At 28.2% G+C, this 26,536-nt stretch overlaps 1 protein-coding gene across 2 annotated transcripts in view; it reads right to left on the bottom strand.

Moving 5' to 3' along the window:
• Positions 1 to 4,810: 4,810 nt before the first annotated feature.
• LOC107451879 (bromodomain-containing protein 8) overlaps positions 4,811 to 26,536 on the bottom strand; it is a 67,747-nt gene continuing 46,021 nt past the window's right edge. For both annotated transcript variants that reach the window (XM_043050110.2, XM_043050109.2), the window contains 13 exons: positions 25,298 to 25,409; positions 24,238 to 24,404; positions 23,001 to 23,100; positions 22,097 to 22,194; positions 21,041 to 21,155; positions 20,790 to 20,890; positions 15,579 to 15,811; positions 15,091 to 15,183; positions 11,951 to 12,028; positions 8,930 to 8,998; positions 7,640 to 7,817; positions 5,478 to 5,590; positions 4,811 to 4,993 (listed from right to left, as the gene is read on the bottom strand). In XM_043050110.2, coding sequence (XP_042906044.1) covers positions 4,957 to 4,993; positions 5,478 to 5,590; positions 7,640 to 7,817; positions 8,930 to 8,998; positions 11,951 to 12,028; positions 15,091 to 15,183; positions 15,579 to 15,811; positions 20,790 to 20,890; positions 21,041 to 21,155; positions 22,097 to 22,194; positions 23,001 to 23,100; positions 24,238 to 24,404; positions 25,298 to 25,409 — 1,494 coding nt within the window. In that variant the 3' untranslated portion in view covers positions 4,811 to 4,956. The remainder of the gene's footprint in view (positions 4,994 to 5,477; positions 5,591 to 7,639; positions 7,818 to 8,929; positions 8,999 to 11,950; positions 12,029 to 15,090; positions 15,184 to 15,578; positions 15,812 to 20,789; positions 20,891 to 21,040; positions 21,156 to 22,096; positions 22,195 to 23,000; positions 23,101 to 24,237; positions 24,405 to 25,297; positions 25,410 to 26,536) is intronic.

Here is a 26,536-nt window from a genome sequence, read left to right as displayed (position 1 = left end):
GTTATCTTGCCATAGTGATGTGCATTGGTTATCTTTTAAAAATATTATTGATTTTGCAATAAAATTTGCTAGAATGTTGTTTAGAATTGTTTAATTTCACAAACATACTTTATTTTCCTGTTCTCGGTAATCACAGTAGTGCAAGTGGCAAAACATGGGTTTGGAGCAGCAAAACAAAGACTTGGAGCATATTTAATAACAAGAATTTTTAATTTTGCTCATTAATAACATATCTTATTTTTTACATATTTTTGAAGGTCCCTGCATAAACAAATAAAAAAAAATTTTTTGGTATCTTCCAGTGCTGTTAAATATTCTGCTATCCTCGACTTAGCCTCAGATAAGAGGATTTTTCCGCTTTCTATAATCGACGTGTCTTTATTATTTAACCCATCTATAATCGACGTGCCTTTATTATTTAACCATTTTTTTCAGCTGTGACTAAGAGATCCTGAGAAGCAAATCAATTTCAGCATCTTTCAATCAGTGGTGCTCCTTTGAGTCAGAAGAATAACCTTCTGGTTCCCCCATGTAACCTTGTCCATTCATCTAGCAACAAAGATGCCTCTTCAGGTTTTATAATGGATGGGGTTACTGTTGCCAGATATCTTATTGACTTAATAGAAGTGTATTCCATTCTCATTACAGGATGCAAAACTTTAAGATGGTACAGTAACCTGTTTCAGGGCTGATTGTGCTCCCGAAAAGTTCCGGATTTTTCGCTAACAGTGATCCGGAAGTTTCCGGAGATCAAAGTTCCAGACGTTTAAAAAAATCATTGATCACAGAATTTTCCGGTAATCAAATTTTCAAAGGTGGAACTTAAAAACACAGTTTTTTTTATTTGTTTGTAAGGGAGAGCCAGATACTTTATAAGCTTATATTCATAATTAATATTCATTTTTTATCAGTAAATAGTTGTTATAATCATAAACTCAAGAAAGAAAGACATATTTATAAATTTTAATTACTTCTCCAGGTCATCATAGGTATGTGTGAAATTTTAAATATATTTAAGTAAACTAAGAAATATTGAGAAAAAGGAAAAAAACCTTCTTTAAATTTTTTTAATTTAAACTTTTTTTTAACTAAAAAAAAATTTCCGGAATTTTGACTTGGGCTCACATGCTATTCTCAAGAGGCAATGCTTTTAATAACTTTTTTGCGCAGGCCAAGTAAAAAGACCTGGCACCTAAATACATAGATTTTTTTTCTGAAGAAGATAAGGATGTCATCGCCTTTGTGGTATCTAGCTTCAAAAAACGTCCTAACAATGCTTTAACTAGAGACAACATTTCATTAAACAGCAAGTGAATCAATGGTGTGTCAGTTTGGAAAAGACCTAAAAATTTATTTAATATAGCCGAAATATTTCTTTAAAAAAAGAGCTATTGGCAATTTAAATAAATTCAGTATTGAGTGGCGCATACTATTTTTTAAATTAAAAATTACTTTATTTAATTCTGTAAAAGGTAATTCAAAACTCTAATTTAACTATTTTTTAAGGTTATTGAGTGTATTTTTCTTAAAATTTAAATAAATGTTATTTGTAATACAGGGTGGCCACCCACCTGGAGAACCTTGAAAACCTGGAATTATCAGGGAATTTTTTTTATACTGGAAATATCAGGGAAATTTTGCATAAAAACCTGGAAAAATCAGGGAATTTTAAAGAAAAGCTGGAAATTTTTCTTTGATAATTTTTTAATTTTACTATTTTAAATTATTTATTAGTTTTCTTAACTTAAATTATTTCATCCATTATACCCACTTTTTTTAAACGGAAATGTATCGCCAAACAGTTGAAATGTCATCAACTCAATGAACTTTGCTTGCATCAAAATTTGCTCCATTACAGCTCTGTTAAACTAGAATGCCACATAAAATTCTCTCACAGTTGCTAAACGAATGTAGAAACCTTTGACTGCTATGGGACTGTGCAATTTAGAAAAGGTTGTGGTGGAGGTGGAAGAAGGGATTAGGATATTAGCTTTTGTTTTTAAATTCTGTCCTTGGGCTGAATCCATTTATGGCTCAAGTTTGTTCCGATGCTTTGGTGGTAATTTTTTTCTATTTTAACTAAGTGTTTTTGTATTTTTAACTTTATAGAATTCTCCAAAAATTAGTTGGTTTTAATTCAATAATAATAGATTTTATATTGCACTATTTTTCTGAAAGCTTTTGTTCTCCCATTCAAAGAAATCTGTGAATTATTTTTTCTCAGCAAACCAACCAATCACAACATTTTTTTTGCAATCGCTAACAGCAATGCTTGTCGACAAATTGTTACAATTTTTGCATTAAAGATAATTTTTTCAATTTCATTTTAACCGTTTATAACATATTTTAATTTTAAAAAAAAAGGGTTTTTAAGAACTAACTATATATTAATATTTAATTTTACTGTTTTGTTGGTCAATATGTAATTTTTGATTNAAAACTCGGTTAAAGCGAAGAGTTTAAAAACGGAAAGAAAAAGAGAAGGTATATATGTAATATATTTAAGAAATACGAAATGTATACGAGTATACCACATACAATTCATATTATAATTAAAAAGCTTACCTAAAAACATTTAAAAAGCATACTTTACGAGAATTAAATAGTTTTTTACTTAAAAAAAGTCCTTAATCGTTTTTCGTTCTACGTAACTTTGGCGCTTTTCTGTAGTAATGTTTCGCCCTTTTTAGGAATAACAGGAAGGCTGGTGTCGCTTCTTTTTGTTGTTCTATATATTCAATAGTACATTCGATAGCTTTTAGTCCATCTGTATGAGAGATTTTTATATGTTGATTTTAATAATCACTGTCTTCGTCATCTTCGCTAGATTCATTATCATTATCGACGATATTAACGATAATTTCATCAGACCAAGTTGTTGGATTTTGTTTTTCTGAGTGTTTGGAAGATAAAATTCCGATTTTTTTTTCAGCGATTTTTTTAAAAATAAACTGGAACAAAAAAATCCTTGAAATATTTGATAGCTCGGTTAAAGCGGAAACTCGGATAACCGGGGCTCGGATAATCGGGACTCTACTGTATATATAAATATTTAATTTTACTCTTTTGTTGGTCAATATATGATTTTTGATTCCAAATTTTGTATTAAAACATTAAAAAATAAATAAAAAATCTTGCGAAATTGTCAAAATAAATAATTTTTTTCAAGATGATACATTGAAAAAATAACATTTTGAATAAAATATTTTATAATATAGACACTTTTCTTGCACACATCCTACACTTTATAAGAAAAAAGAAACAAAAACCTGGAAATTTTAAGATTTTTATCTGGAAAAATCAGGGAAATTTGAAATCTGATTTGCGTGGCCACCCTGTAATAGTATATTCAACGAAAGATTAATATTGATCATACCGAATTTATGAAAATATGTAAAGAATTAAGCAAATTAAGAAAACTTTTTAATAAATTTATATTACAATTGCAAATTAGTGAATGGCCCCTTATAAATTTTTATTAAAATTTGTTACCTAGTACAGTATTTTTTAATGAAATATTAAAAAAATTAAATAATTTTTAAATGAAGCTTAAAAAAATTTGTCTTAAGTAAATTATTATATTGTCCCTGCACTCATAATATTTAACAAATCTGTGATAATTAAAAAAAATTTTATCAATTGTTTTAAATCAAATCATTAAGAGATCAATTAAAGTATTTTTGAATGACAAATCTAAAAAACATAAGATTTTTTGCTGCATTTAAAACATTGAAAATCTTGCCTTTAAATATTATTAAGTTTTTTCCTAAAACAAATTAAGAGCATTGAAAATTTTGAAAGTAATAATACAATAATAAAATGCAAAAAGTAATAAAGTAAAATAAATGTTTAAAAATAATATGCAATTAGTGGATGGTCTCTCAGATTAAAAATTTGCATTTAAGAAACTCAATTCCTATCTTTATTAAATGAAGCTTTGTGATTCTTGACTGCTCTGAGGATCAACATGAAAATATGTACTTAGTGAATGGTCCTCAAGTTAATTCAAAGATCATGGTACTAATCTATAAATAGAATAGCACAAGAAGGTTATTTGCATGCCATTGACGATGGCACTTCAATAACGATGAAATTAACAAGAGAAATACAATTTTCTTTTGCTATTAAAATTTGGCAATGTTTAGCTAGTCCCTGAAAATTCAAGAGAAGTTTCAGTTCCATTTCAGAGGAAGAAAATGAAGCCTGAAATTGAGAATATCTTGCAAAATGAAGTAGAGTTGCACATGAGAGGGCAAGAATGCCTCCCAGTGAATCCAAAGCAACCCCCCACATGGTAAGTAGCTTGGTTGCCCCAAAATTGTGACTCGGCGATACACAGAGGAAAATATCCTTTTTGGCACAATTTAAGACAACTACTTCAATTTGGAGCACCAATGTAATCAACAAGATTTTGATGTGAAAAATGCTATTATTACCTTAATTCTACCATTTATATGCTCTTTGTATTTTATTGTTAAAATTTAATGACTAAAAAAATCTCCATATTACTTGTCATATTTACTGATGATGACTGAACAGATAAGCTGTTTACATTTTGCAGTCACCAAAGTTCAATACTTTTGCATAGTGTGACTTTTTTTATTGATATTAAAAATGCAAAATTTTACAATTAAATGATAAATTACTTATTAAATATTGCATAAAATATTCATATGTATACATAAATGAAAAATAAAATGGGGTCATGAAACTTATATTAAAACAGGAAAATGCTGTACAGTTGACGATTGGTAATTAGTTAAGAATAAATGTGACACTTTGAAAAAAACGAGAGATGTAAGAACAAATCTTTACACTATATACAATGCAAATTTATTCAGCTATTACAAGCAATAATTGTAATATTTGCACTTTTTTTTCTAAAGGTAAAAAATATACAAATTTGGAATGAACTGTGAGTCTCGTTCCACTAATTTTTAGAAATCAAAGCACTTCTCAATCGCGCTCTGCTTCATCCTTTGCTTTAGAAGAACTAAAATGAAATAAATGTTTCACTAATATGAATGTAATAATATATATATTTTCTATGGTATAAATAGCATAAAGGTCACATTGTATGTGCACATTGAAGAAAGTTGCTGCATGAACCATTTCCAAACTAATAACTAGTAATACAGACTGAACAAAAAATATATATGCAAAACCACAAAATAAATTATTAAAAAGAAAGGTATTATTTGACACAGATACTTTATGTCCAACTAATAAAGGATATATATTACATATGACTGATAAAAGTGCATGAATTCAGAAAGCTAAGAAAGTAATATGCTTGTAGCCAATGTTATTAATGTTTTGCTGAATGTTCAAGATAAAGTGAATAGTGAACTCATGGCTGTCATGGAAAGTAACTTTTGAAATCTCAAGCATCACAGCACTTGAATATTTAAATGAAATAAATGCATAATTTTAAAAATATCTAAACAGTGTGAAACAACCATTGAAAAATGTTCTACCTTGTGGCTGACGGCTGCTTTCCACCCCCTTTTTGTAGCTTACTTATTCTTGCAGCCCTTAAGGATGAAGTAGGCTCATTTTGTACATCATTGTATTGTGTAGTGAGGAAGGCCTAATGACATAAAAATAGATTAAGAAATCAGTCAACTTTAGGTAATTCATGTAATAAACTAAATTTGAATAAAATGTAAGAGCATTTCTTTTTAAAATGCCAATTTTTTTGACATAAGTAAAGAAAATATCAAAATAAGATTTATAATCATGTGCTAAAAAGTTTGAATATTAAGGGTAGTTTTTAATGACACGAAAAAGTTTATGCACAAAACTAAATTTATCAAGCTGTTTTAAGAATTTCTACAGCAGCATTTTATTAATAGTAAGAATGTTGTGTTTAAAATAAGTGGATTCATGAAGAAGCCCCCCCCCCTAAAAATATTTAACCAAGAATGCATTTTTGCCTTTGGTAGTGGAGGCTAAAAGATTTCTTTAGAATCAAATGAACGAAGAGTCTTTCAGTTTTAGCCTTTTAAAACGCTAACGTAACTGAACTAACTATCTAAATGTTAGAGTATTTCAACAAGGTAATGTATTCAAAGTAAAAAAACATAGTTTTTGAGAGTTAATAATTATTTAAAATAAGACTTAAAAATTTTTACATATAGTTTTGAAATTTTAAAAAAAGTTCAGCTTCAATCACTAGTTTATTGATGAAAAAAAATTTTTTTATTGATAAAAGAAAGAAAGATTATTGTTGAATTTATAAACTTAGAAAATAAATTATATGAAATTAATATTTTTTACAAAAAAAAAAAAAAAAAAACTTATAGCTTATCAACAGTTAAAACTTTTTTTAAAAAAAAAAAACTGATAAAAATACAAATATTCTGCCTCAGATCAAATAATAAAATCTTAATAGCCTCTTACTTAGATGGGTGTTTGTTCACAAGAGGCACAATTTCAAAGTCTTCTTGAAAAAAAAAATCCCTGAATTCCCTAAAATTTTACTGATACAGTAGAGAACCAATTATCCGGGATGCTCCCGGACCATCACTATCCCGGAGGTCTGAATTTCCCGGTTTATTGGACTGACCAAAAGGTGTCGTTAATCAATGTTTTATCAAACCCGAATTACAAGGAAAAAGTGGAAGAAAAAAATTATGGTAGAAAAATAACATTTAAAAGAATAAAAAAATGTGCAAGTTTAGACAAGAAAAACAAGTTTAAAAAATACAAAATTCTCATACTTATTTTTTTAAAATAATTACAATTCATAAATTAACTAATATAAACAAAACCATTGATTAAATAACGTAATATTAATCTAAATTAAAACAACACTTGAAAATTATAGAACTGAAAGATAGTTAAAAAAGGCACTAGCATAAATATTAAAACCCGGAACAAGACAAGATCAACGGAATAAAAAAAAATCTAATGATAAAATTTATGAATAGAAAGAATTTATTGAGTGTGAAATTTATCGTGAAAAGAAGATTTTTAATTAAAGCAGATGTGATTCCACATCAAGAATTCAAAAGAAAAAGATTTTATTTTTATTAAGCGATGTCAAATATATAAATATATTTTTCTCTTTCATCTTCTGTTCACTGATATGCATGTTCAATACATTTTCCTCACCCCCTTGTAAATCAAAGAGAAAACAAAATCAGCATGCCACTCCTTTGAGTTTGATTGACAGCTTAAAGGAGAAAATAAACATTTGTCCCTTCCCTGCCTCCTCTTGATCTAAAGATCTTCAAGGTCACGAAAGAAATGATTCTCTGGGTAAACGGGGAAAAAAGTTCTCCCCTTTCTCACATTTTCCTCTACTTAACTTCAAAGATGAGTCCAATTTCAGCTTTTTTTCATAATCGTTCTAGTTTAAAATGGCGGGAAAACCAAGCAAAATTTTTTCTGGTTTTCCGGTTATCTGGATACCGGATAAATAATTCTCTACTGTATCATGCTTACTCCAGCATTTATTGAGTTGGAATAAATGGCTTATGAATAAATAACGCTGGGCAAAATGGTATAACAAAAATTTTATTTTAGAAACATAAGCCGGAATAAGTATAACTTTTACAGATTAGTATAAAGTTTCATCAAAAATTGTCAATTCTATGAAAATTATAATTAGTTGGAAATATTAAAAAGAGGATACCTTTATTTGGTCTATAACATCTGACTGCATTTCTACAGCCATCTTATAAACATCGTGATCAGAACTATTGTACATAATAGCATTTTGGAACATCAGAAGCATATCACGGTGGAATTCATCTGTTGTTCGTATCGTACCATTATCAATGTTCTTCTTAATCAAAGACAAGTCCATAGGTCTAAACATTTCAAAAAATATTATTCAGTTTTAATATCCCCCCACATAGTTATAAAAAAACTCACCTAATATGGAATGGAATTAATGGGCAAAACTTTAAGACGATGCATTATAAGGGTTGAAAATTGTATTTTAAAAAAAGTCACCTAATTGTAGTATAAAATTACTATTTCAATAATCACAAGAAAACATAGTAACAGTTTAACTATGCATGATTCCATAATTTGGAGACACTTCCAATTACGCAAATCTTTATGAAGTACTCTATTTCCCCTCAAAGTTTGGCCCATGAATTCATACACAAGGTATCTGCTACATTTTAGATTTTTAAATTCATGATTTTCCATGATTAATTCCAAGAATTTTTCATGACTTAACGAAGTAGACAAAAACGCAACAATAAATTTAAAAAAGCATTATAATAACAATAATTGAAATGATAGGTATAACCAAAACTGTTATACTCTGTATCTTCATATTTATAGATTTTAAAATTAAAAAACAGTTAAGAAAGAGTTAACACAATAAAATAGCTGAAAAAAATATGAAAGCAAATAATTTTTTTCCCTTTTTTTTTTTTGCAGAATTCTTTTCTTGTTCATCAGAAAGGAAAGAAATATTCCTGATTTTTCTGTTCTCATTTTCCGAATAAAAGAAACTCACCTATGACTGGTTTGCTTAAACTAGAATTTTAAGTTGATAAAATTTAAAAAAAATAATAAAAATTGTTAAATCACAGAAGTTTAAAAGATAATTCGCTCTAGAAATTATGTTTTTTCTTTCACTTTTTGAAAGAACACCATAATTTTTAAAGAACATGATAAAATCATTTTATATTCTAATAAAATATGAGGGAGTGGTGATTTTTGTTAGGAATTCAGATATATTGGAATAGGATGAAATTGGGGGGGGGGGATTTCATTTTAAAAATTAGATTTTTCGGAGGCCTAAATACATGACTTTCTATGATTTTTTTAAAAAAATGGTAAAAATCATGACATTTCATGACAAATTTTGTTCAATACTGAAAATTATGACTTTCCAGGTGCGCGGATATCCTGCATACATATCAAATCAAATTTTATTGTAGAAAACACAAAGTAAAAAATATACCTGTAAACAATACTTGAATATCCAGGAGCAACATCATTTGTTACTTTTTGAAGAAAAACATTTGCATACCTAGATGAAAAAAATTTCTCTTAAACACATATGAATAGTAGAGATTATTAACTTGGATACAGCGGCACTTTAATTAAGTTTGAATATTCATTCTCTTAATATCAGATGCTAATAAAATAAAGAAAAATAGAATATATAAAATCTCAAATAATGCACAAAGCTGGAAAACTTGACTCTATAAAAGGACATAGTTTCAGAATAGAAACTGTCATTTTTAAATCCTTGTATTTTTGAGTGTCTGAATGTGTTTAAAGAAATAGGTTTAAGAAGACAATGATATAAAAAAAGATAATGGTGATGAAATAAGTTTTTAAATTATAATACAGTGTAAAGTCGCGTATCCGGAATCGGTGGGACTTCCAGAAGTCCGTATAATAGATTTTTCCGTATAATAGACCCCCAAGGTAAACAAAGCTTAAAATGATTTAATAAACGATCTAAATCTAAGAAACAAAAAATAAATAATCATTATTTTTAAAGGGAATAATGTTCTAATATTAGAATATCTAATCAATAAAATATGAAATATTAAAAAAAAAAATATTGCTTAAAATATGGAAAACAAAAAAAATATTGACATATGAAAATAATAATCCGCCATTTTTAACTAGAATGATTCAAGCAAGAAAGGGAAATTCCCGTCATTCATTAAGGTGGGTAGGTGGAGGAGAAAAATTCATTTCCTCCTTATTTGTGAAAGAAAATAAGTGTAAAGAGGAGATCATTTAAGTTGAGGGTGGGGAAGTAACAAATTATTGTTTTCTCTCCAATCATTGGCTATCAATCAAGCATAAAGGCGGGGCACGCTGATCGGGTTCTCTTTATTTTTTCTTCTATGACTGAAAGAATCTGCTAAAGAAAGAATGTTACCCCCTTTTTCCCCCCGCCTCCTAAATATTACATGGTATGGGGAAGAACGAATGTTTTGTTTCTCAAGGACGTATATCCTTTTAGACCTATTCAAATTTTCCATTTTGACTCCCCCTCCACCTTAACGCTTGCCCTGTTTACCCTTTTCCACAGTATTTCTTCTTTCAATAAAAAGGTTCCAGGAAATGCCTCTTTAACTAGACACCTGCATGGGAAAGGAGGGGGGGGGAGGGGACTCAGTTGCGGTCTTTTGAAAACAAATTTCCCTCTTTTTCCTACATTCCAAGGGAGGAGCGTCACTCAGTGATCTTGGTAGATCTTCACTTCCCCTTTCTGGTGACTTATGGGTTCGATGCATAAATCAGAGGTTCAGTGCAATCTAGAAAAAGAGAAAATGTGTCAAAAGATCTTTTATTTTTTTAAGGAAAGGGGAAGATGGAGAGATGTTTGTTTATTTCGATTGTTAAAAAGTGTCCCGGAAATCGACCCTTCCGGGAAAGGGACGTCCGGATATGGGACATTACACTGTAGTTATTTTTCATAAAGAATGAAATTAACACTATAGAACATGAAATAAACATTATGCAAAATTTTAAATATGTTATACATTATGTTAAAAATATAAAACATAATTTATTTTGGAAGCAATATAAATACCAAGAATAAGGATGAAAAACATTTTTAAAAAAAAACTTATTACTAAATTATACAACCCAATATTATGGATAAAAAATTTATGATGTCAGATATTAGATATTTAATAATGTAAAAAAATTAAATAATATATAATAAAATTTTTAAAAAAAACTTAAATATATAAATTATTTTAGCACATTAGTAGCTACACAGTACGTTGATAGATAGGATCTCACTTGTCCGAAGTGCAAACTTCTTGGACTCCTTTGGATGGCTCGTATCAGAATTCCTAAAGAAGCTTGGGAGATACTTCGACAGATGTTACGCGAGCTGTGCAATTTGCAATCTTATTTTCTTAAAATCGCAGAATGTATTTCATTACATGTTTTAAGTAGCTAAGCTAAGTTCATAGTTTGAAATATATGTTAAATAAAATAATTTACCTTTGTTATATAGTAGTATGTTAAATAAATTAGTTTATCTTTGTTCCTGTCTGGTACCTTTTAAATACCATCTGAAGCTATCTTTTGGAGTCCATGGATAAATATAACCAGAGAACCGAGCCTAGCTTTCTACTACAACAAATTGGTCTTAAGATGGTTGTTGTAGGTCATTTACGTCACACTAGAGCTGCACAATGGGCTATTGGATGTCAGGGAAACATCCCTGAGGATGATCCAAAGACATGCCATCACAATTTTGATCCTCTGCAGGGGGGATGGCACCCCCGATTTGATAGACTGACAACCTGCAAGTGAAGTCTAGCACTTTACGGTAGCGCAGTTTTAACGAGGACCCATACTGCACACCCAGGGTCCCTACACAGACTAATCCAAGTGGTCACCCACCAGCACACTGACCGCAGCCAGTGATGCTTAACTTCGGTGGTCTGCTGGGAACTGTGTCTTAACGATCAGTCCAGAAGCCCTAAGATGAAAATTTAGTATTTGGAACAAATGCAGTTGCTGAATAGAATGTTTAAAGAAACACGTTTTTTCAATTGTTTCTTTCATTCTGAGGAATTTTGGTTAGGAATTGAAAGTTTATCTTTGTTCTTCTGAAATACCTTCTTCATTTAGAGTCAGTGCAAAGGTGGACTTAGGAAAAATATAGCTTGTAACCAGAGGAGCATGCCCAAGCCTACTATACGTTTCTCAATTTTTACATAGTCTTTTACTTATCATATAAAACAATTTTTCTAACACTTGAAAGTTTTGATGATTTTTTTATTTAATTTAAAATAATTACTATTGTTAAAAAAAGGCAGCCTTACTCCATATTCTATGTAAAAAGAAATAGTTTCTTGATTATTAGACTAAAAACATTGGACTAAAGTGTACAAATCAGTTAATTAGTGTTCAGTGGTTTAATTTTATACATCTAAACTATATTTATGAAAAAATAGAAATAAAAATGTATAAGTTTGAAAATATGTGAAGCAATTACTTATGACAAGAAGCTTCTCTTAATACTATATGGATTGCTTTTTTCCAAGCTTTATATTCAGCAGATTCTCTTTCTTTCCTAAAGAAAGAAACTTACGTAAAATAAAAAGTCATAAAAGAAATAACAAATGAAAAAAATAAAGGTCTAACATTATATGTATAACAATATGAAATTTTTTGGTTTTGAATATTCACCTCAAAGCAGATATACAATACTTGATACAAATTATATACTTAATGATTTTTTTTTAAATATATACTCTTCATTGAATTTATATAATACATTGGATACTTCATATAGAATATATTTTTGACTTAATTCAATGAATCGGTATTAAAAATTTTACTACCAAAAGCCAGTTCCGTTTATATAGATGATAACCTGAAATATACCAACATCGCCCAAAATTTTTATTTTGCTTAAGTTTTATTTTTGGTTTCTAACTTTGGTCTTTTGGTTTCTAAATTTCTTTATAACGTCTCTTCTTAATCTGAAATTCAATTTATTCCCTTTTTTTTTTATAAATCTTCAATAATTTTATCATGTTAAATTTACATAATTTTGAATTTTATCATGCTAAATTTCAAATTGTAAGATGTCCCCCATTGAAAAGATTAATTCAAACTGACGTTATTGTGTGTATTTTTAATGTTTTTGATAATTGCTGCTAAAAACAGCATGTTTGTATTCAATTTGTGCCAGAAAAATAAAGTGTGCGCTTTAAGTATGTTCATATGCTGCCTATTTCACTTTTCAACACTTTTGGTGAGTACAATTTGTTTATTGCCTAATCAGTTTCATTTTTTAGAATCAGCGAATTTAACATTTGGGTATTTGTTCGTCATTCAGTTTTCTCTAGGCTATTTATATCATTACATTTTATGTTATGAGTTGTTCATGCAATTTGCTCTCAGTCAACCTCACTCGATTTTACTAAACATTTGTTTATAATTGTAAAACTGGATTGACAAACCAGCAATTTTACTAATGACTATCAATTAAACTTCATGTAATTTCTGTCATCAACTATTTTCGGGCTTATTAATGAGTTATTCATAGTAACTTTTGATTTCATTTGTCTGCTTGTGAGTGACACAATCACGGATTTCCATAGTTATATTGCATGATGCAATTGTTTAAATATTTATTGGCAATATTCTTTAGCGTTATTCAAAACAATGATGTATGCATACACTAAATAATATTTGAGTATTTTTTTTTGTTTTCACCCTATCAAAAAATTATTTATGTAATAATTTTGCCACACCTAATTCTTCAATCTAATTCTTATCTGTCATCAATATAATTTTTAATTCTAATAAACCAGAACTGTTAAATAAATGTTTTAAAATGAACATCAAAACAAAGCAAAAAATTTTAGGCATGATACAATAACAAAACAGAAATTTACATAAATAGTTTTGCATTAATAGCAACATAGTATAATTTAAATTATAAATTTGTGTGAAAACAATGTTTTTGAACCAAATAAAGATGACTAACATTAAGATGTTTTGAACAATGAGATACGATATGAAATATGTAAAATGATATTTGCAACTTACAACATACAGCTCTATATCGAAGGGTAGAAACCCCAAAGAAGGCATCATAGACATTAGAAGATTAATTGGATATGCATCTCAAAAAAGGCATTTTTGTGTAGATATGATACTACAGTGCAGGAAAGAAAAAATACAAACCTTTCTGATTAATTTTGATCTGATTTTCATGTTCTAAGATTCAATCTAATGGCTCAAGCAGATGACCTCAAATATGCTAATTAATAAGTGCAGATGATATGTTATGAAATCAGACACAAAACCGAACTTTATCTGAATAAACATTAACATACGATTTTTACGACGGATTCAAATTTCTGACCCCCGGAATATAGAGGGTAGCCCCAATCTGGGAAATAGGGTCCCAGTAGTTTGGTCAGTAGAGCGCTCCTAAGTTTGAACCCTTTAATACTAATTTTACTTTTTGTGTATTTTGCTGTATCTCAAAAACTTTTTAACCAAATTGAAATTTTTTTACTCACAATTATAAAATTACATACATTATAAAATTACATACATTATATTCATTTATTCAAACATAATTCCATGCAAAAAATAGCTTTCAGTAAATATTTATTATTTTTCATTATTTTATTTAAGAATGATCGAAAAAAGTTTGAATTATAAGATATACAATTTTTTGCATCATTTTAACGAATGTATTTTTATATCCCAAAATACAAAATTTGCGCAAAATCAGTCAAATGGTACCTGAGAAATTTAAGTATCTGACTTTTTGAAATTCAATTACTCAGGAACAATGCAACCAATTTCACTCAAGTTTTGTATTTTGCCATATAAAATTACAATTTTCAAAATGATAAAAAATTGAATACCTTACAATTTAAAAAATTTTCGACCATTTGTAAATAAAATAACAATAAATATTTACTTAATGCTATTTTTTGCATGGAATTATCCTTGGATAAACGAACTTTATAATTTTAGAAAGTGTTTTCTGTATCTTAACTGAAAATGTACAGACAGTGTTATCATTAATACATCAAGTGTTTCTTAAAATTTAAGTGAGTAAAAATGTTTCAATTCGCTTAAAAAGTTCTTGAGACATAACGAAATACGCAAAAATTAACATTAAGCTGTACAAACTTTGAAAGGGCTCTCCTGGCCAAACTACTAGTACCATATTTCCTAGATTGCAGCTATCTCTCCCCCCCCCCCCCNNTTTCCCCCCCCCCCCCCGAGGATAAGAAACCTGAATCAGTGGAAAAAATTGTATGTTTATTCAGAGAAAGTACATTTTTGCGTCTGATTTAACTTAAAATATTGTTTGCACTTATTAATTAGCATATTTGAAGTCATCCCCCTGCGAGCCATTAAGATTAAGTCCTAGAATGTGAAAATCTGATTGTTAGATCAAAAGTTATTCAGGGTGTTTTTGTTTTTTTTAGCGCACTGTACAAAAAATTGCACACCACGCTGGTTAGTCCCAGAATAGTGCCCTTTTTTTAGCAAATTGAGCCTCAATCCAGAAAGTTCCTCATTATTCCTTCCAGGTAAAAATAACAGTAAAAGAAACTACAATCAACACAACTTATAACGATAAGAATTTCTTCTTACCTTTTTGTTCTTGGCAGATGATCAGATGTACTTTTATTTGTACTAACAGAATGACTGTCCCAATTATCTGATTCATATTCTGATTCTTCAGAGCTAAAAGTATTCAGAACTAATTATTAGAAAAATGTAAATAAAGGAATATGAGATAAATTTAGAAAAATGAGCACAAACTGACAAAAACAATCCTGTAATTTAAAAAAAAAAAAATTAGTGTAACATTTTTGAACATAATAATTTTAATGATTATTTCAAAACAATTTTTTAAGAATAGCTTTTCACAACATAAGCAATTAAAAAAAATATTGTTTCAAACAATTATGGGAAGAGGGAATTACAAAAAAAAATATCTCAAAGTTTAGTAGAACACAATAGGCTTCACAAGCCAGGAAAACTTTTTATTATAGCATAAATGGCAAATTATTTACTTCACATTTTACTCTCCCTGTAAGCAATATTTAAAAAAGGAAAAACTTCATTTAAAGGAATACCTTTGTGATATATGTTCCGAGCTTTTCGGACTGACGCCATGGAACCAATCTTGTTTTCCAAATTGTGAAGTATCTTTTTCATCCTTAACTTCACTTGCTTGAAGGGGGGAGAAGTCAGTCGATCCTTGCAATGATCCTTCCATATCGTCCACTTGCTCAGAATCAATTGCAACTGATGAAGATAATCGACTATCTGTAATTTCAACTTTACACTCGGGCAAATTCTTAAGATCCTTTAAAATTCAAAATAAAAAATACATTAATATCTATTAACATTGCTAGTATTAAAAGTTACGTCTTTAAACTTGCTTAGAAAATAAGAATCTGGTTTTCTATTATCACTTAAATTAATATGAATGGCTTGAATTATCTTATTATAAGAAATTTGACGTCTGATAATTGATACTTTCTTCAGAAAATCTTTCTTTAGAAAGTTCCTAACTTGTAAAGTGCATACCCTCCAACTTTGCCCACCTAGCCATCAGTAGCACTCACGCAACACACATTTACGGCATCCCGCAATATTTGCTATGCTCATATTGATACTTAATTATATTCACTTATAATTTCAAAAAGCAGTTGATAAATATAAGAAAATAGATTTTGAAACAAGCGTAAAACGTTATTTCACATTGAGAAATTTTTTAAAAAATTAAAATGCCATTGACTTTTAAAAAATCATGTTATTTAGATAGTACAATTTTAATTCACATACAGGAAGGTACACTTTTCTAAGGATATAAAATTATTAAATTGCAAATGAAAGTTTATTGTACATTTATACAAATTTCAAAGAAAAATAATATAACATCTCAGTAAAATGCAAAAAGTGAACTCTCCACAACTTTTTCTCTACATTCATTCAATTGTTACCAAATTTTTTTCACTTATTTTATTTAGGAAGGTCAGATTCTAAGATGTTTCCTATTAAATACTTTTTACACCAAATTTTAAAACAATTAAATCAAGAAAACAATTGAATACCAATTTATTGAAAGAAAAATGGAATATATAAATGAGTTTCTTCCTAATAAAACTTTCAGAATTAGAAAACAATATTTAAAAACTTATATCATCTAAAGCTTACACATTAAACTTTGTTCTTTAAGAGGAATGAATTTGTATAGACATTAACCAATAGCTAAATTGTTTCAAATCTTTGAATTATCTATTATAATTAAGGAGTAAAAGCATTAATTAAGAAATCTAATCTATAAGCAAATCTGATTTTAATTAAAAATACCCTTAATTACAGAAACACAGTATCTAAACCTCTCTATGCTTTTTCAGTGATGAATAACAAGCATTTTTTGCTCTTTTTAACTCATCCTCAGTAAATTGTGCATTGTAACAAACTCCCATGCTTAATTTAGTGATTAGAATTGATTCTAATGTTTTGGTACTCAGACTTGAGCGATTATCAGTTTGATTTTTACGAATCATGCTAAAAATTCTCTCAGATCCAGCATTACTATGGGGAATTGACAGAATTGAAAGCATTATTTTTGACAAAGCCACATATCTCTTTATTCCATTGTTATCCTTTAACTGGCTAATTTTATGCCATGCCTCATCTACTCTGGTATGATTTAAAATTTCAGAAGGAAAATTGTCTGCCTGATAAAAGGCAAATTCTAACTCAAGTTGATCAATGTCAATACCACAATTAAACAAATCATAAAAATACTTAAGAGATGCAAAATTTGCATTCTGCCTATTCAAAATGTTTGCCACAGTAGCATGCTTAAGAAAATCATCCTCTAAAGGAAACTTTTTGAGAATATATTCACATGCAGTGACAAAAAACTTTCGCACTGCCAAAAAGAACTCAGTTGTTTCTTCTGGCGTCAGATCACTCAAAATGGATCTAGCACTTGATCCTATTATAAGAGACTCATCAGGTTTTTGATACTTAGGTTTCTGAAATTTCGCTTGTAACAGAGAAGACTTGGATTTGCTTATGGTAGAAGGCGAAACAAATCGTACAAGAAGCTCATAATATAAGCTCATTAAATCATCATACAAAGTATGGATAGAAGGTTGCTCTTTTTGCAGGGCAACATTTACCTTGGTGAATACAGGCAATATCGATGTAACAAAAACACAATATATCTTTGTTTTGTTTGATTTAAGTAACTCTTTTATTTTTTCTGAGGTAGCATTCTCTTTAACATCAGATTGTGAAAAAAAAATTAGCAATGGGTCCCACTGCTCAACTAGTCTCTTTAGAGAATTTTCTAAACTTAACCACCGAGTTGAAACATGTTTTAAAATCTTGTGAAGTTTCACATCACATTCTATCTGACAGTTTTTAAATTCATACTTTCTTTTACTACTCTTTTCAAGGTAGTAAAAAACTTTTATCACCAAATTCTCCACATCAACGGGCAATGATGCTGTAGCTTTTTGAGCTGCTAGATGAACCAAATGACAAGGGCATCCAATGAATTTTATATTTGGTTGCTTCTGTTTTATATAGCTCAAAACACCTTTATTACATCCAGCCATTGTGTTAGCATTATCAGAACTGAATGCTATGCAACTCTCCCACTTCAGTAGATATTTTTTAAACTCTCCATCAAGAAGTTGAAAAATTCCCTCACCAGTGTTGTTAGTTGATTCAGATAAAGAAACCAGTGATGATACGATTTGTCCTTTTTCTTCATCATAATAATTAAAAATTAAAGGATATAGCTTTTTATCTGATATGTCATTGCTTCCGTCAGTGGAAAGAGAAAATAATGAGGTTCTGAGCTTACTTAGAGTACTCTCTCTTATCCCCTCAGCAGTGGAAACAGTTATTGCCTGGGTCTTGGTATGTCCACATCCATACTTTTTTGCAATGTCGGAATCTGGGAACATTTTTTTAAATAAGGCGCCAGAATGATCGGAAGCAGATAGAGAAATATTGTGCTCAATTAAAAACCGTACGAACAATACTTCAGCTTTAATCACACCATTTTCTTCTAATTTTGAAGAATAAAAATTGTTAATAGGTTGCTGATGCACCTGTGCTTTTGCAGTAGCACAATGTTTAGGACTGATCACGTGTCGGCGACAATCATCCAGTCCACCGTGAACAATAGAGAATTCCGAATTACAAATAGTGCATTTCGCAAAGCCTTCTTTTCCCGATACTAAACAAGGAAACTTTTTAGTACATTCCTCTCTAAACTTTTGATTATTCTTCCTCTTCTTTCGTAATCCATCATCATTAGAAACCTCCCGATCCTGATTAGATCTTTTCAAATAACGATCCATCACAATAAAATTTAATAATACTTGATAAAATACACAACTTAAAAACTAACGCGATAAAAGCTGGATGAAAAATAATCTAAAATTTCAAACAAAAACGTAGCATTCTTTTAACATCGGAGCAGTAAAATTCAAAGTTGTTTTCAAAATTTTTTATTGAAGTCACTTCACTTCACACGGTGTAAACCAAAAAACTAACGCAGTTTCTCAAAGAACAGCTGCATTCAGGCAGATTACAATGGCCACGCCGATGAGTAACCCTTCATAATCACGTGGTTTCTCCCGACCAAGGCTAACAACTCATGACGTCATTTTCGGCGATACGCAATCAGTGACGTCACCACGCTTGAAAGACGACAACAGCGGGAGCGGATAGATCGGACAGGCGCTTTCGTTTAATCCGCAGTATTTTACTATTCACCCGTAGCTCCGTAGTTTACCTCCAATTTCCGTAGCAACTGCGGAAATTCCGTAGCAGTTGGAGGGTATGACACTGCAGAACCTCTTATCAGAAAACCGGAAAACCAGATAACCGGAATGAAATTCGGTACCGGAAATTATTTTTCTTCCATTAAAAAAAATGTCTTTTCCTGCAAGATTTTGAGCCTATTTTGTTATTTAGAGCGTACGGTATATCGAGTTGATGAAAGAACTGATTTAGAGGACGGATCAAAAGCCGTTTGTAGACGAATCTCACATAAGCACAAATAGCTTATATATGTTATTAATGTTAATAATAACATTAATAACATATATAAGCCTGTATATAATTTTTATTTCATAATTTCTTTCCTTATTTAAACTTAAGTGTATTATTATTTATCATTTTTTATTATTTCTAAAACTATTTCAAAATAATTTTTTAGTTTCGTTTTATAAACATTAAAAAAACGGCATTTTGTAGCGATTCAGAAAACCGGAAAAAATCAGTTATCCGGAATTGCAATGGTCCCGATCGTTCCAGATAAACGGTTCTCTACTGCATCATAAATGAGTGTAATATTTTATACCATCATATTATTCACACATTTAGTAGCAGTTGCTTCCTGCCAAATGATCACTAAAAGCTTTTTCTCATAAGTTTTTAAAACTATTAAAAGACTTAGAACTATTCTATATACATTTTTACAAATATGTTATCAGAAAAAAAAAATGGTTTAGAAGTTCCCTTGTTATGCATATAATAATTTTGGAAATTTTTATCTTCAGTAACAATATAATAAATTAAATTTGTTACTTCAATGTATTATGCTATTCTCAATGAATGTGATATTTGCATTTTTTAGCATTTTTATTCTCTCATTTAAGGCAATTTTAAGAATTGTTAAGATTTTGTTATTTTTTAAAAGTTTAAACATAGGTTTAGGAAAGAAACATTGCCTGATCTTAAAACCTTTTTTTAATTATTATTATTATTAAGAAATTTATATATATTTGTGTGTGTAATCAAAATTTGGAATAAGGTATAACATAAAACGTTCAATAATTGTGTATGATTTTTAATATCTTTAAAAAAAAGTATGAATTATTTTAATAAGCCTTATTACCTTAGCAACAAATTACTCAATAGAAAACTCATTTTATATCACACTCAAGTGAGAAAATGCATAGTACTACTTAAAAACGTTACCTTCATAATTTTATGTCCTTAAACAAACGTGTAAAATGCTTGTAGCCTACACTAATAAAGCATTTTACTTCAACTATATCATTTAATTAATTTCAAAATTTAAATTTTAAAATTTAAATATCAAAATTAAACATTTACAAAAAGGGTTCTGAATTTAATGTTTAAATCTGCATGCTAAATACAAATATAAATGAAGATTTAAATAGTTTAATGAATTATTATTGAAAGGAGTTAGCTTTTTTCAATGCACTTTAATATGCAACATATGTTATTTTCAAATTCACATTTTATCCACAGAATATGAGGAGACACGTAATACATACTTTGAGATCTGAATCCTTTTTCCATCCGCTTGAAACAACATCTTCAGAGTCTCTGGAGCATGCAGAGAGATCATCAAAATCTGAACCCGTTAATTTTCTTACTGCAATACAAACATTAATGCTGTTAATTTTACAAGAGATTAGCAACTTTACCAAGATCAAAGTGAATGCAAGGTATATGTTATTTTTAAAAATATATAATTTGCGAAACATACAATTAACTAATATTATAGATTAAATAAATAATTTACCTTTTTTAAGAGATGTATTACTTTTACTGGGCAAATGCCTTTTAAGCGGTGGTTTCTTTTTAAAAGTCTCTCCAACCTTTAAAGACCTTTGATTCATTTTGCCATTTCCTGAAATCTGCAAAAGAATTTTTAACTTATAATTTAAAAAGAAGGAAAAAATCAACAAAAATAGTGACAATCACAGTGAGTCAATGCATGACAAATACAGTAATTTATACAAAGCATTAGTTGTGTTGAAAGAGTAATAGAAGCAGAATGAACAGAACATATAAAATAGATGTTGAAGAAATACTTTAAAGCTTAAAAAACTGATAGCAATAAGTTTTATTGCTAAATCAAATAAAAAAAGGACAAATATTGAAATTTAATGTTTTAATACTGACATTTAGCTTCTTTTTTTCTTAGAGGCAATTTTTAAATTACATTTTTAAAAACATCAAACACAAGATATGCTAGATTCAAAGAAAACTTATTTGCAGAAATCTGGAATATTTACAATAGTTAAGAGCAATAAATAGTTAAAAGTAATCAATAGTTAAATTAGGTTTAAACTTTTAAATGAAGTATAAATTTTTAAATTAAGTTTTTTAAAAAGTATTATTATAAAAAGAATAAAGAAAAATTTTAAATCATACAATTTATGAATATAGGGTTTTTCCCAAATAATGTACTAGGAAAAAGAAAAATTTTGTTTTCATTTTTGATAATTATTAGGTGATATTATCATGAAACTTGGTGACACTTTGGCACTACTTTGAATCAGTTTCTTCATATCCAAAATGAAAATGCTTAAAGTTCTAAATATAATAAAAATAAAACAAAGAAATACATCAAGATAAATTTTGCTGTTTCATCAAAGTTTTCCAATTCCAAGGTTAAAAAAAATTTAATTTGAAACAAGCCATGTTAAAGACAAGTACAACAATGAAATATATATTTTTTTATTGTGTTTGAAAAAAAGTTTTTAACATTTAAGGTTGACTTGTTAAATAGAAATTTTTGATCCAAGGACATAAAATTAACCTTAATAAAGAATCTAAGCAAAGATCAACTAACTTTTGAGGTGTCTGTTGATTCATCCCATTGTTTCAGCTTATCTTCAGTTAACATAGAATTTGATGCATCGTCAGAGAACACCACATCATCATCACCACCTTAAATACATCATAAGTTCATTTTTCACTTTTTAAGAACATAGTTACTTTAAAACATTGACTGGATATTTGGTTACACTAAAATTTACGTATTATTATTGCAAACAGTAATTAATGCAGTTAATACACATACTTTAATGACACTGAATAGAAATGATATGAGTAGCAATAACTGTTCATTTTCCAAGATGATTAAATTGCACAATTATCCACAGTCTTTAGTTGAATCATATTAAAAAACAATCAATGCTATTATTAATACTGATTTCTAAGACATTTTTTCCCATGTTTCTTTCAAATAATTAAAATAATAAAAGTAGAAAAACTTCTCTTAAATTTAAAGCCTTTATTGCAAATATTTTCAAACTGGTTTTATTTTGTAATGAGATACAGTTCACTTTTATAGGATCAATATCAAAATTCTAAATTATATCATTAAAAGCAATTTTGTTTTGTTTAATCTTAATAATTTTCTTTGTTAATGAGTGCTACCTTTTTTACCAGCACAACTTGACAAAGAAGTTACAAATGCACATGAAAGGAAAAACAAAAACTGCTTTCTAATTGCAAAAACCCCATCATAGGTCTAACACAAAAATATTCATAAATACAATTATTGGATGAAGTTAAGAGAAAAATAGCCGTAAAATTGTGAAATATTTTTCAGCATACATTATTACTTCAAAGATACATTTTTTTTAAAAAAAATACAATAAAGATAAATTTCAATAACATACATAGTCTTTTCTGACTAATTAAATTAAAATATAAATGTCTAACTAATTAATGAAAAAACTCGTACTTACAAGTTAGTATTTCAGTGCTTTCTGTCTTGCTTTTGATAGGTGATTTCTTATCCAGAATTGAAGATTCAGTATTTGAAATAAGCGTTGATTCTTCAGAATCCTAGTATAATATATTGTGTAGTATTGGAAAAAGTATTAAAAAAATTTAATATCATCAAAAATGAGACTTCCTTTTCTAAAAATGTTTGGTCTAATTTTTATTTATTTATTTTGTATCTTTGAAGATGATGAATGAAAATACATATCTCATCATATGACTCATTAGACATGTTGCTCTTTTTTTTTAAAAAAAAAAATTTAATCTCAATTACATATTTTCTGTTTCTTAGTAATTGAGAAAAAAATTGCACAAAATTATGATTATTTATTTTCTATGTACTTACTGCAATTTAAGTTACAAGAATTAAACTGAAAAAAATTTACTGCTCCTTAGAAATAGAATCATTAATATTATAAAAAAAAAAGAATATAAAGAAGTTGAAAAGGAAGAATTTTCATTCAGTAAAATTTAAAGCTTGTAGATAGATCAAAAACCTTCAAATAACAAAAAAAAACTTCAGAAACCATATAAACGAAAATGAAATAAAAAATAAAACAAATTTTTTAATCAATATAAACTTATGCAGAACAACTTTCATTATACAAAATAACTGAGATCAGATTGATTTCAAATAATCAAATTATTTTGATCATAGGGGTAATATTGTTTTTTAAAATATATTGATCATGAAAGTCAAACCAAATTAATATACTAATAATAAAGAAAAGACTGACTTAACAACCAAAAATCCAACACTTAAATTTCTTTAGCAAAACCAAATAAACAATTCATCAACTAACAAAATGCTTGTAACTCACATAAAATGAATGATTCTAAATGGTTATGTAGTATCATGAGTGCTTTAAATTATGAGGTGAACTTCCATATATGTTAAACAAATACCTTTTTCATTTGTACCACAAGACAAGGATCATATTTATTTGTTAAATCAGTGAGTTATTATAGCTGTAGATAATTAGGAAGATTTTGTACAAATATAAAAAGTTATAAAAAATATTAACTACGCTAAAAAAATCAATTATATTAGCTAAAGTTATATTAAAAAAAAAAATCTGAATCAACATCAGTTAAAAGGTATTCAGATAAAAAAAAATCTGGCTAATTGAGGTTCAACTGCATTTAATAGGACACCCATATAAATGAAATAAAAATTTTTGTAAGAAGAAGTTTGCTTACTTGGTTGGAGAATTTTGTTTTATCCTCAAGTCTTTCTTTTATTCTTGATCCATAGCACAAAGTTGATGTTTGATAACCAACTGAGTTTTCTTCAGCGCTTTCTGTGAATTCATATTGATCTTTAGGTTCAACAGGTTTTGGAGGCTTTGAACCACGAATTTTCTTGGCTATAAATTTTTTTTCTCTTAGCCAAAATCTCAAATGAATATTAACATAAAAAGAATTTTTATCACATTTTAAATATAAACAAATTTAAAAAAAAAATTTTTGCTAAAAAATCATTTAATTTGAAGAGAAAAATACATAAAAGATAAATCACAATGAATATTGATAAAATTTTGTCAAATTGAAATAAATAAATAAATGTATGATCAGCAAGAAATTGGATATTAGCAGCAGAAAAAGATTTCGTTAAACAATTTAAACCCATATTAAAACAAAAAGCAATAAGTAGAATTAAATTCTAAAAAAAATTCTTCTGAATATAAATGGGTCATTAATAAGAAGTTGTCTAATTAGAAGGCTTTGCATCTTAAGACAACAATCATAACTACCAAATAAATATAGCTATGACCAAATAAATTTATATGAGTACAGCCACAAATATTTGGAGAAAAAAATGTTTTTTCTTTTAATGAATTTTATTCTAGACATGCTTATAAAAATTAAATGCATCTCTTTTATTAAAAATCAGACACCTGATGAAATCACTACTAACTTGTAACTAGGTCTCTCAATGAAACATTTTAACTTAAATAAACAAACTAAATTAGTATTACTTAAAATATTTTAAATAATTACTTAAAACAATTTAATCATAATTTCGAAATTAAATTTTTTTACATCTCTAAAACAGTTGAATCAAAGATCGGTAAATTGATAATATTTAATTTGATAAAAAGTAATTTAATAACAAATAATATTTAAAGTGAAATAGTAATAAAGAAAAACACAATAAAGAAGCTAAAATATTTGTAAAATAATTTGCGTTTAATTTTCAATAAAAAAAACTGGTGATCAAGTTATGTGAGCGATTAATATCGACACTATTGAAACTTACATTTTCTTCCAGAACGTCTAATAGCTGAATCATCTTCACTTGTATCCATTTTTTCAGGTGAAGCATATTCAGCTTTTTTGAATGACTCATCTTTTTTTTCTGATTTTGTATCCTAATGTCATATTTCAAACAACACATTAAATAAATATTAATTACATTCCAATGAATACACTTAAATACTGCAGTTACATTGGTTTGCATTAAAAAAAAATTATTTTTCATTCACAGAAGGAAAAAAATCTCTTGCATTTAAAGACAGTATATTAAGTAAAACAAAATCCTTGTGTGGAAACTCAAGCAATAAATCAGCAGCGATGGCCACAAGGTTATACAGTATAGGATGCACAGTACAGATACTAATTTATATATTATTCATATTTAGTTTTTTGAACTAAGATTTATAATTAAATTATCTACTAAACAGGAATATCTCACTTTTAAACTAATTTAAGAAAAAACTTTGAGCCTACAAGAATTGCGATATAGGATTTTAAAATTGCGTGAATATTAATCACGATATTGGATTTAAGAACATGAAAATACAAATCGCAATATTGGATTTTTGAATACGAATCGTGATGCATGATTTTTAGATTCCGTGATTACGAATAGAAACATAGGATTTTTAAATTACGTGAACATGAATCAAGATGTACAATGCACAATGAGTAACTTTTATATGCAGTAAATACGAAAATCGATATTTTACATTAAAATGGAGTGAATCTGGATTGCGATATTTGCGGATTCCGGCATATTTTCAAATATTAAAAACGATAAAAAAAAATCAATATTACAGATGAGTAACATGTATGAAAACGTCTTGTTAACGCGAATTAGGGAAGGTTTCAAAATTTTAATTGTAGAACCTAATTCTTTCTTGAAATTTTAGATTGTGGTGAAAATTTTGTTGGATTATTAGTTTTGATTTGCAAAAATCTACGAATCAATGGTCTTGAGATACTTGTAATTCTCAAAAAAATCACATGCCCTGCTCCTAGCTTCTAGACCTGAAGGAATCTGGAAAAATCCGGAATTCTGGGGTACATCCGGAGTACTATCACCCCTGCTAGATGACACAATGAGTAAAATTGAATTTATAGAACTATTCCAAAATTGAAGGATTTCAATGATTTTAGTAATTTTCTTCTTGGAATGTTATTCTCTAATTATTTTATAATATATTTTTTGCAAACTTTGTATTAGATAGGATGAGTTGCTTGCATCAGTTAGGGCCAC

The sequence above is a fragment of the Parasteatoda tepidariorum genome, chromosome 2, assembly GCF_043381705.1.
Source record: "Parasteatoda tepidariorum isolate YZ-2023 chromosome 2, CAS_Ptep_4.0, whole genome shotgun sequence".
Classification (NCBI taxonomy): domain Eukaryota; kingdom Metazoa; phylum Arthropoda; class Arachnida; order Araneae; family Theridiidae; genus Parasteatoda; species Parasteatoda tepidariorum.
This window is presented reverse-complemented; position numbering and strand designations above follow the sequence as displayed.